This window comes from Lagenorhynchus albirostris, chromosome 2 (assembly GCF_949774975.1).
Source record: "Lagenorhynchus albirostris chromosome 2, mLagAlb1.1, whole genome shotgun sequence".
NCBI lineage: Eukaryota > Metazoa > Chordata > Mammalia > Artiodactyla > Delphinidae > Lagenorhynchus > Lagenorhynchus albirostris.
In genome coordinates, this window is record NC_083096.1 from 92038380 (window position 1) to 92051326 (window position 12947).

At 39.1% G+C, this 12947-nt stretch overlaps 1 protein-coding gene across 3 annotated transcripts in view; it reads right to left on the minus strand.

Annotated features, from left to right (window-relative positions):
* Positions 1–8376: 8376 nt before the first annotated feature.
* The window catches only part of NTNG1 (netrin G1), a 335299-nt gene continuing 330728 nt past the window's right edge, over positions 8377–12947 (minus strand). For all 3 annotated transcript variants that reach the window (XM_060142434.1, XM_060142435.1, XM_060142433.1), the window contains one exon: positions 8377–11106. In XM_060142434.1, the coding sequence (XP_059998417.1) occupies positions 10874–11106 (233 nt within the window). In that variant the 3' untranslated portion in view covers positions 8377–10873. The remainder of the gene's footprint in view (positions 11107–12947) is intronic.

The window sequence follows — 12947 nt, forward strand, 5'->3', positions numbered from 1 at the left end:
TCGGTCAAATAATTCAATTTAGGAAGAACCAAATATTCAAGTTGAGGAATGATGCAAGCAACCAGTTCAATTGTCTTGATCGCTTTATTGAATCAAGAAAGTAAACAAAAAAGTTTTGATGATTTACCTGGTCCGAAACATTTAACTGCTCCTTCCAGAAAATCTCTAAGGTCTTTGTCGACTGTAAGATCCTATTATTTTATCATTTTGTAGGTGAAATCAGTTGAATTATAGACCAGAATTCCTAATAGATAGCTTGAATTGCTGGAGTGAGAGAATCTAGTGAAATAAATGCCTTTGCCTTATTTTATGGCTAAATTGAAAGTATGTGGTTTCAAATCACATTTCCTGAATGTGAACCTCAGATAAGACAGTTTCATGTACATTATCTTATTTAATCCTCATCACAAGCCTGTGGGGTGAAAATCATGATACCCATTTTAATGTTAGGTCACTGAGTCTCAAGGAAGGGGAGTTAGGTTAAGCCCTGTGAGCTTCTCAGGAAATTGCCATCAGGTTTTTAATTAGCTTAAAGCAATGTTTCTCAAAGGTTGATGTCTTGATCAGCAGCAACAGCCTTACCTGGGAACTTGTTACAAATCAAACCTTTGGGCTTCACCTCAGAATCCCTGAGTCAGAACTCAGGAGTCAGCTCTACCACACGGTTTTACTAAAGCCCCCCAGATGATTCTGGTGCACGCTCAAGTCGAGAACGATTTGCTCAAGGGCAAAGTACAACAAAGAATGAGGAATACAGATGTTTCTATTTTAAGAAAAAGCAATGTATATCAAAATCTGAAATTAGTAAAGGTAAACTGGGATACATTGATGATATTATAAAGGACTGCTTGCTTTTTAAATACTTTAGGGGAGTATTCCTAATTAAAACCACAGGTTTTAATTAGGAATACTCCCCTAAAGTATTTAAAATGATATTCAATCTATAAATCTAATGTATACACATTTTCTCTTCAGAAATTCAGTTTATTTTATATTATTTAATATAGTAATTTACTTAAATGGCACTATTTAAATATAATGAGAGGGACACACTCAAATTTGTATTAGACTCTGTTGCTTCAATCATCTAGATCAGTGCCAGGCACAGAATAGGTGCTCAATAAATATTTGTGAATGAATGTATGGAGCCCTGTTATAAGCAAAATCCTGTGTGTGTGTGTGTGTGTGTCTATATGTGTAATGTTAGTATTAACAATGACAATCTATTAGGAGAGATAACAAGTAAATCAGTATAAATCACATGTAACAAGAGCTAAGTGGTGAGTCAGATCGTTAAGCATGAGTAGAAGTAGTGAGGATGATTGACAAGGCTTCTTGGAGAGGTGGAACTTGACTTGGGGTAGGATTTTTATGGGTGAAGAATGTTGAAAGGCATTCCAGGATTTTAAAAAGACCTAAACATGGGGCTTCCCTCGTGGTGCAGTGGTTGAGAATCTGCCTGCTAATGCAGGGGACACAGGTTCGAGCCCTGGTCTGGGAGGATCCCACATGCTGCGGAGCAACTAGGCCCGTGAGCCACAACTGCTGAGCCTGCGTGTCTGGAGCCTGTGCTCCACAACAAGAGAGGCCGCGATAGTGAGAGGCCCGCACACCGCGATCAAGAGCGGCCCCCGCTCGTCACAACTAGAGATAGCCCTCGCACAGAAACGAAGACCCAACACAGCCAAAAATAAATAAGTTAATTAATAAACTCCTACCCCCAACATCTTAAAAAAAAAAAAAAAGACCTAAACGTGTCAAGAAGATGAGAACGCGCAGGGCATTTTCAGACTTCATGGATTAGAGAGGTGTACTGAGGACAATATGAAGGTGGGGTTTGAGTTCAAGGCTATGGAGTGAGCAGTTTATCTCAAGAGGCTATGAATGGAGCGGTGAGATAACAAAAGTGTTCTCTCATGAAAACCATCCTTTAAGCAGACGGAATTTAAATTAACGAGAGGGTCAACACTTGAATCCAACTATAAGGCATACCTTGGGGATCTTGCGGGTTTGGTTCCAGACCATCACAATAAAGCGAATATCACAATAAAGTGTCACACAAATTTTTTGGTTTCCCAGTCCATATACAAGTTATGTTTACACTACACTGTAGTCTATTAAGTGTGCAATAGCATTATGTCTAAAAAAACAATGTACATACCTTAATTAAAAATATTTTATTGCTAAAATACACTAATGATCATCTGAGGCTTCTGTGAGTTGTAATTTTTCTGAAATAGTAACATCAAAGATCACTGATCACAGATCACCATAACACATATAATCATAATGAAGAAATGTGAAATATTTCAAGAATTACCGACATTGGATACAGAGACACGAAGTGAGCAAACGCTGCTGGAAAAACAGCATTGATGGACTTGCTTGACTCAGGGTTGCCATAAACCTCCAGTTTGTAAAAAATTCACTATCTGCAAAGAGCAATAGAGTGAAGTGCAGTAAAATGAAGAATGCCTATATAGAAATCCTAACACCGTGCACATTACGATGCTAGAACTGTTATGCAAGTGTATGCACATATTGTCGACTCACATTTTGCCTTTGTCCCCTGAGTTGCCGTTGCTAAGTCACATTTTGCCATCTTTCATTCATTGTCTACATACAGAACTTAGAAACAATTAAGTGTGCAGAAAGAAAACGAGTCAGCAATATGCTCATAAACGGCACTAACAGAAACGCAGTGCATTATTTAGAATAAAGATGGTAAAAATACTTAACACAGTTCCTGGCTCAAGGCTTTCATCAAAGATTAGCTGTGTGGTTGCTATTACTATGATTTTTTACTACCATTAGTATTCTCTTTGTTGATATTGTTACAAATGTAAGCTTCTTGTTCAGGTCATATGGCACATTCAAAACTTTTAAAACCTTGCATTCATTGCCCTGGAGCACTTTTAGAGAAAGTTTTGGTGAGACCTCTGGCTGAAAATTTCCAGAGAAATCTAGAAAGGTGGAACTACAGCTTGAAAACATCATGATTATCACCATCATGGTCATCAACACTCTTAGACACTTCCTACACTTTACAATTTGCCAATAATTTCACGTTCATTAGCTCACTTAGATTTTCACATTAACTCTGGAGAATGAATACTATTAGCCCTATTTTAGAGATGGGAAAATTAGGTGGTTGGAGCAGAGCGGTCCAATAAAAATATAATGTGAGCCATTTATGTGATTAAAGTGTCTCTGGTAGCCACGTTAGAAAGGAAAAAGAAACAGTTAAAATCAATTCTAATAATATATTTTATTTAACACAGTGTGTCCAAAATATTATCATTCCAACATGTAATCAATAGGAAAATGATTAAAGAGATAATTCACATTCTTTTCTCATTTGTTTTGTACTCTTTGAAATCCGGTGAGTATCTTATATTCACAGGACATGTTAGTTTGGACTAACCACATTCAAGTGCTCAAAAGCCATAGGTGCCTAGTAGCTCCCGATTTGGATAGCACAGGTCTAGGGCACAGGGTGGGAATGTAAATCAGGGGCCCCAAACAGAACAGAGAGAATAGTGCTCACAACTCAGGGAACCATACAGACAATTAGAAAGACCTTTGCTCCTGATCTGATGCTTGTAGCGAGTCACCATAAAAATGAAACAAACCAGCCAAAAGGAAAATAAGTTTGTGCCATTCAACCTGAGTGTGTTCCAGTGTCACACATATTTTATTTTTTTTAAATGTACAAGTGTGTACAAGTTTGAGCCCTTTCTAGTAAAATGTCTGCAACAGAGAAGTCAGAGTGGTTGTGTTTCTCACAACCCTGAGAACAGCATCAGAACCCACATTATTTCTGACTTTTTCAGAGCGTGTTCATATTTCAGGTGGCAGAAACTGACTAATGCGGAGGGATTTAAGTCTCAGTGGCAACATCTTCGAATAGACAAGTCTCAAATCAACCTAGTGATATCTGCCTTTGATTAGAGGTAGCCCACACTTAATAGTACAGGTATGTGATTGTAAATGAAAATATGTTGTGTGCATTAAAGTGAGAATTTACATAGAAATATGTACATATTCAGATTGAATGAAAAATGATATATATCCAGTTGCGAGGATTTAGTTACCATTTAATTGGAACTGATTATGAGGTATGAGGCTTTTATTATCAACATATTAATGCAGATATTTATATTATTCAGATTCTCCCAAGAGCTTTATTTGGGACTCTTTATTGGAACCAATATTCTTCAAAGTTTAAAGGAAGGTTGACCCAGGGACCCAGAGGAAGTGAGTGTCCATTGATACTACATGCTGCCATGAGAAATATAGCAGAGTTGCCGAGACATTTTCATCATTTGCCACTCACACTACACTCCTGACCTAGGTTATTTTCACTTTTACTTCACGTGGCTTCCAGAACAAACACGAACATGTTAAAATATATATCTACAAAAGAGAATATAGATGCCCTTAGCAGCTCAGGAGAGATAAGGTCAGTAAGAGATGAAAAAAGAGCCAATTGCTAGAAAATACGTGCTTTCAGGTACCAACGTGTTATTTTCACTCATCCCCTTTCAACAGTTTATTATTTAAAAAAAAAAAAAACTTCCTTAGTTAGGGTAAATCTTAACCTGAGGTTTTAGTGCAGTCATCCTTATATTTTCAGGCCTTTTACAAATTAAAAAAGAGAGAGAGTATAATAGACCCTCTGTCCAGAAAAAAAAATCACTTATACAGAAAATCTTACACCTAAGTTAAAGCACTTCAGTGCTGGAATCCCTCCATTGTCTTTCCCAAGTCTAGTTGGAACTCTAGACGCAGAAGTCCCATTTTTAAGTCACTCACTGCAACGTGTTGTGCTGGGTCTATTTGCAGAATGGGAACCATTGATCAGAATGCATTTAGTTTTGACTGCCTTCCCAATTATGAATTGTAATCACACAGGATGTAAACACAAGTTTAAGTGGTTGTAAAGCTGCTGCAATACTTGCCACACTATTAATTTAATAAACTAAATATTTAGCTGGAGTCTTCATAATTAGGCATCAACTAACTGAAGGATTCTTGCAAATGGCATCATTCTATATTTGGACCCTTTTTTTTTTTTTTTTCCAAAGGGAGAGAAAAAGAGACGAAGAGTGATGCCACTAATCTCTTGCCTTTAGGTGTTTATCACATCATGAAAGCCAAAACGATTACCAAGGGCTTCATGGGGTAGGCACGACTGGTAAATAGCAAAATGCTATTTCCTTGGAGAATGTTTTCTTGCCATGTTTCACATGGGTAGAGGGAAAATCATACCCCTACAGGAGTGACCCCTCCTTCAGAGCAAAATACAAATAAACAAAGATGACATTGTGTTCTTTCATGTCTGGGTCAAAAAGAATCACCTATTCTTAACAGGACTTCCGGTGTGTGATTTTCTGCCATTTTCTTTCTTTTATTAGATTTGAATGACTTCCCCCGGTACGAGCAAAGCTGTAATGTGGTACTCTCAGGGCAGGGTGGCTAGAGGATACACACCATGGTACACTGTGTCTTTAACATAATGACACATTCTTGCCACACAGGAATTTTGGCGTCTATTCAGACAGATGTAGGAGGGGTAGTAATTATTATTTTTCTCTCTTCCAGTCAGGTTCTTTTTCCCATAGATTTCATAGTTCACTAATTAAATAATAGTTAAAAGCGACATCTCTGAAAAAATGAGACTAGGTTAAGAAAATGATACTATTTTTTACTTCCAATTCGCGGCAGTTTGCTCCAGCCAGCCTAGCTAAATCTTTAGTGTTAACATAATTAGGTCTTGCAGAATAATGGCCCATTTTACCAGCTATCATTTCAGGTTAATAAAAACATCACATAATTGTAAATGTTACTACTCCTTTTTAATTCAATCGTCAATTAAAAAGAGCTCTTGGGTGATGGGAAAAGGCAGAGAGGGGATTCCAGCAATAGTTAAATGCTCAACTGTATTAATCTAAACAACACCCCCTAAAATCATTTAAGTCTTCTTGGTAGACATATTCCAGGACCTACTCTAAAAATGTATTAGGGGTAGAATTTTTCTGCCATAATAGATCTCAAATAACTGCATTTTTCAATATTAATATAAAGTTTTCCCAGATGTTATTTTCTCTTTTCTAGTTAAACGCAATAACATGATTTATACAAGGGATATGTCTGTTTCTTAGTTATTTGATTCTTCAGATGCAAAATGAAGATGATAATATGTGAGTCACACCTTACCAGGTGTTGTAAAGAATAAAAATTCTCCATGTTCCCAAGATTGTTGGTGAAACTTCAAAATATGATAACTGGCATTCTTAACTCATTCTGACATTATGTTTATGTGCAGTTTATGCTGAGAATTTATTGGCAACTGTTTTAGGTAACTAAAGGAAAAAACTACTTTTAGTGTAAAAAAAAGGAAAACATAGTTAAAAGTAAAAAATTCTTCCATATGGAAATGGTCAGAACTGTCAGAATATTTATACCAAGTGGACATTTGATATTTCTTGGAAAGAAAATTGAATAGAATCTAGTCCTGATTTCCTGAGGCAAAGAAAGAAAACTTCACAACCACATATTTGGATCCACACTCTAGGGGTGTTCCTTATCTGTGTTTTTCATTCCTATATGCCATTAAGGGTGCCCAATTAGATTTTCTAAAAAAAAAAAAAAAAAACCCTAGAGTTTTACCTAGTTATTCAGATTGTTCTAAGATGCAGCTTAGTTGCTGTCACCATTGTCATCTTTCTTGGTAAAGACTGGGAATCAAAATGGTGGGTAAGAAATTCTAGTTCAGAAGCTGAAGTTCTAAATTGCATCAGATCATAAACAGATAGAATTCAATGCATAACAAATATATAGAACATGTAGTTCAAAGTTCTCACATATTCTGTGTAACTCTCTGAGCAGATAAACTGTTAAATAGGTATTTTATTTAGTATTTAACAACAGGTGAAGTGCAACAACCCATTTCCCGTATAACGCAGAGCATCCCATCTCAGAATATGGGGTCCTTACATCCCCAAAATACTGGATTATTGATGGCGGAGAGTGAAGATGATGGGACAAAAGATCTGATTTCAGGGTTTCCTCACAGCTGCCCCCAGTCCCTCCAAACGTTCTTATATTCAGTAAGGCCACAGGTTGGAGAAAAAGTGAAGTGGAGCATTAACTATAGGAATTGTTGAACTGTGACCGGTATGCCTTCTCCCAACCCTGTACCTGGGTAAGTGATTTGACCCATTTAGTCATTTGACTCAAGGGCACCTCATGCAGTGTTCATCTCCAGGCAGACCCACCACGCAGGGGCCAGGACAAAAGTACCAATGGAAGTCCATAGGCCACATGTCTAAATATTTAAAAGTTATACATCAAGCTAACATAGTGTTAAATAACACTATGTTCCATTCTGCTGTTTTAACACAAATACCTTCATAACAATCGGAAACCCAGGTATAGGTTTAGAATCTTTTAGACTACTCAGAGTTCTGTACTGGACCCTGGCCCTGAGGCAGCCCTACTCTCTCTCCCACCCCTTAGCCCCTTCTTTTCTATCCCTGAGCTCTGGGTTTCACTGCAAGGAGCCTCTTCTCACTCGCGTGTGAATTCCCCAGCATATACTCCCAGGCCCAAGTCACTCATCTATCCATACATATTCACCCTTTGCCACCTCTTGCACTCAAGGATGTGCACTCATTATGCTGCCTGCCTTCAGGAGTTTGGACCCTCAGAAGAGGCGTATACACCCTAAAAGTAGGTGGAGGACAGAATTCTAGGTTCCTGGCTACTGAGACAAAATGGGAGGAGGGTCAGAATGGGCCCCACTAAGCAAGGGCTGCTCTTTTCTGGGACTAAAGTTCCCCCTCTACCCTGTGCACAGGCTCAGAAATGAATCAATCCCACATCATCACAGGGCAGTCTAATTACGTTCCTATAAATACCAACACTTTCTATATGGCTGAACCTTGGGACAAAGATTTCTTTGAAGTTTTATGTTCATCAGAGGTGTTGATGGAAGAAATTGTATTTGTGGTAAAGTTGATAGATTAACCAATCCTAAGGGCTAATCCAAGTAGAGACAAAGCAATAATTAGGACCTTAAATATGTGAACAACTTAGTATCCACTTTTCACCCCAATCCTGTCCTTAGACATAATATTGTAGATGGAACCAGCTTTGCAAGAATGCCAGAAAACAGCAGATGAATAAAATCTATTGATTTGGGGTTTCACCAAAGTAATACACCCTTTAGAAGAATTTGAGAATCCAGATTAAAAAGAACATTTCATTTCCATTTGTTATATACCTAAAAGTGAATTTATTAAAAGCAGGTCACATCACTTTAGGAAATTCAGAAAACTATATCTAAATACACTGAATGCAAGATATGCCTCATCAATTTAGATTCTTATAGCTTCATAAAGATAAAAGGCAGATGAATTGATTTAGATCAGGCCTTCATTAAATGTTAGAATTAGCTTTCAAATACCATGTATTGAAATGTGCAGTCTGATTCCTGAGCATAGGGACAAAGCCATGAGTGGGTAATAATAAAGTGCATCATTGCTGGAAATAACACAGTCTACCTTTGGTTTGTGCTAATAAACTATAAGACAACTCCAATTTTAATATTAGAAATCCACCTCATTATAGGTAATCTCAAACTGTATGTTATTGGCATTTTCATGTGTAGTCTTTGGTGAGCCTGAAATATAATTTGCTGTTTATGCTTCTAATGTAAATCTCCAGTTTCTGGTTGGCCACGCCGGCACTAAGCCAGAGCTCTAATTTATTTCTATCTTTTCTTATTTCTTACATCAAAAGAGACTGTGGGTTTGAATAACAAACATTCAATCGACTTAGACGTGGGATGGCAGGCAGCACAGGCGTTACCTGTTTACCTTTTATTGCCTTCTTTGAATTGGTTTTTCTGGGAACAAAACCAATAAGACACGCTGTTCCTTAGTCTAGTTTTTACCGAGGATATTTGTCAGAAGACTCCCCCTACCCCAATTTCAGCAAAGAGTGGCGGGAGGGTGAAGAATTCAGACTGGAAGTGGGCTTCTGACCTAACACCATCATAGGCTATTGCTCTACCAAGTCATGTAAGACTTCACTGTCCTTCAGACTCTGGCTTGGGCTGTTAATTGTTTTTGATGCCAGAAGATGCTGCTGCGAACACATTTGTAACCTGTAGGACAACAGTGTGCTGGGAATGGAATACACACTGTTTTAGTCACTTTGAAACTTTGCAGTGCTTCTCCCCTCCTCTCCCTGCCTTGCTGTTTTGCACAGTAATTGGCCTAATAAAAGGCAGAAACAAGAATTGATTACACCTTGGGCAGTACTTAAAACAAACTTTATTCTCAGGAAGAGCAGTTATGTCTACTTGCTGCTGTATATTTTGATATTTCTGTAAATACTTAGTCTGAATATATTCAAAGTCAAATTGCTAATCACTCAATTTCCCTGCGACTTTCCTGGTTCCCCAGGTTGCCTCTTATGATACTCCATGTAAACACTGTAATTGGAAAGATACATAGATCAGCATCCCTAGAGTCACATGATCACATCAATCTGTGAAAATAGCATGACTTAAAAATAAAAGTCTCTTAGTACTCTGCCAACAGGCTTTGGCATAATCTTGGCAATCACTTAGATTTTTTTTTTTCTGTTATAATTTTTCCCAAGTAGAAATAGTCTCATATTTTGCAGAAGTTGTCCAAGCTAGTGAACACCAATCCACCTTTCTGGTTACTAAATTCATCAGCTGAGTGTATTCAGTCCACATAGAAATCAGTAAAGCGAGTGTGAATCTGCTTGGTGGCTTCTCCTTTCATCTTAAGAAATCGCAATACAAATTCCTGAAATCGTTTATGCGGGAATTTTTATTCTTTAAATCTTCCAGTGTTAAAGCAACAAGAAAACACTTAGAATGTCCTTTGGTGGAATCTTATTACACTTGTTATATATGTAAACTGATATTCTTTGATGCCAGCAAGTTCGTTGCCCTTACAGAGAAATCTCTGCACAATGAAACAAAACAGAAGGAAAGAGGACAAAATAAAATGTCAGTCTTTGCTGATTTGAATTAGATACATTAACAGATTGTCTGGTAACACAAATTGGCAAGAATACAAAAAATCTACATATTACAGTATTTCAAGAAAAATAACTTCATTTGAATACAAAAGGATAGATACACTTTCTCTTTTTTCCTACAGCCACTCTTGGACAGTGGATGTGTGCTAGCACTGGGTGGACCCAGTGCTGCTAAGATATACGGGGTACGACTGGCTTGAGCTTTTGAAGGGGGGCTGTTACACATGTGCATTACTAACACCAGACAAAGAAATCTTTCAACCAACGAGGGTTACAGAGCAACGTTCACCAAAGCACAGGTTGGAAGGGGTTCAGGGACTGAAGCAGGCCAATATGGCAGCTTGTAACACACTTCCTTAGACCCACAATGCACTGCCAGCAAAGGATGCTTCAGTTTGGTTGGTTCACACACGGGGCCGGGTGGTGCGTGGGGCACACCACGTGCGAGTAGCCAATGTTTTTAGGTTGGTTGATTTGTTGTTGTTTTCTGTCGTTCCTTTCGGGGGGCTGTCACAGCCTTTCCAATCGGCGATAAGCTCTGCAGCGGGCAATGTGATTTGCAGGGATACTATCAGCAGCTGCCAACGCCTCTGGAGTCAGAAATTACCAGTCTTGACTCCGGTGTGCTGTCCACGGCTGTTATATATGGCTTAGTTCAGTTGGGCCTTCTTAGTTTGTACACTGTGTTTGAGTGGGGGGGTCTGAGGGTGGGTTTCCTATGTTAGTAGCAAATGCTGGGGCTGTGTTTGCTTCCCCACGGCCGGACCCATCTGGTGGCTGGACGCGCCGCCTAGATCGCCAGGGGGCCGGCTGTCCCCAGCAGAGCGGCCAGCGGCAGCAGCAGCGCGGGGGAGCCGCGCGAGGGCGCGCCCTGGCCCGAGTCGGAGCCGCAGCTGCCCGATTCCTCACACCGCAGCTTCTCGCACAGGATGCCCGTGTACGCGGCGGGGCACAGGCAGCGCACGTTGTTGTGGCACGTCCCTCCGTTCTGGCAGTGCAGGAGCTCGTTGTCGCAGACATTCGCTGCAGAACGAGGGAGGGGGGCGCGGGGAGGAGAAGCAGAATCAATTTAAGTTCATCTGCTACATCATGTTTTCAGCTTTAAAAAACTCTCTTATCGATCTTGTGCTCCCCCCTCCCCTCCGCAAACTAAGCATGTGACTCCAATTTCCAAACAAATGTAGTCTGCTGCCTTTGTTTTGATCATATTAATTCTTTTCATATAGATTTTTGCTGCAATCTTGGATATTATCATTGTCCATTTCAGGCTATCAAATACAAAGCAATGTGATACTCCTGGTTTGGCAGTATCTTCTCTTCATGGAACTGGGACCTGTTGTGACCTCCAGGGTGTTTCAAGGATAGTGCCTGATACAAGAATGCAGAACTTTGAGGCCAGATGAATGGAATTAAAATGCAAAGCAGTATTGCTAAAATGACCGAGAACCTCTAAGGGGTGGGCCATTCTCCCTGCAGGTGATTCCAGGGCTGCATGCAGGAAGGCAGGAGGAACCCACGGACAAGCACGGGGCAGGGGGCAGGCAGCATGCTCCCGGTGAGGCAGCAGGCAGATCCGAAGAGAGAAAGCTTTTCATGGGAGGAATGTGAGGAAGAGCAGTCCCATCTGCCCCTAACAGCCTATTAGGATATTTATTGCCTTGTAAATATAGCAAGTAGAGTCCAAGGTTACCTTGATTTCCAGGAATAATAATAAATGCAATGGTGAAACCCTGATTATCAAAATATCACTGTGTCCATCAAGTTACAGAATCAGTTGGAATAAATCAAGCAAGCAATTTCAGATACTAAAATTCATTCACAGTCCCTGTCATGTAACTTGCATCTCTAATCATTTCTTATTCATTCAAAAAACTAGTTATCCTCATTAATTCAATGTCTCCTATTATTTTAGATAATCAAGGTTTCACTGATTTAGCAGAATGATAAATAGAACACAGAGAAATTAAAACAACACCAAAGAGCAAAAAAGCCAAGAACACTTGCCAGCAACATATGCTGCTTAAGCACTTAATATATAGAACCACTCTGGAAGGGGTGGGGGGGGCAGGGCACAGAGCAGAAAAAGTAGCTTCTTATAAATTATAACATTCTTCATTTTTTAAAAATGTCATAGCCAAATTTCCCCAGGGATACCACATGAATTAAACACACACACACACACACACACACACACACACACACACACTTACTATTACTATCAAGTGTAAAGTATTTAAAAAACCCTCATCTCCCAAGTAATAATTCAATAGAGAATATTGCCTTGTCCATTAATTATGTTCAATAGTATGTCACCTTCAAAAGAAGCTTCTTAAATGCAAACGTGCTAATGCTCTGTGTGCAAATGAGCTGAAAAAAGATGGTGGTGGATGCTCACAGGGTTAATAACAAAGTGCCCTAAACAGGGCCCTATTTTCCCACCTTCCACAACGATTCCTTGGCGACCTCTAATATAGTTGCATAATGGATTGGTATAATTAACAAATGTACCCACATTTGCTATCTGTAAATGTTAGAAGTGACTATTAAGGCCTATAAATCCTTCAGGCTCAAAATATTGATATACAAGGTAGTGTTCCAGGGGTTCTAATGATTATGTAAGCTACTTCTCATTGAGTGGCTTAGAAACCATGAATATTAGACCCAAATTATAGTATTTTATGAGTCATGGTTTAAAATGTCAAGATCTGTAGCTTTGAGGCAAAGTGTACGAGGGCAGAGTGGTTAAATTCATGGTCAAAACTGACTAAAAGCCTCTTTTTTTGGTGGTTGTTAATTTGGAAAGCATACATAGGTTTTCAGGATTTTGTTTTGCTTACACTTTAGGAAATATCTGTGTAATTGGG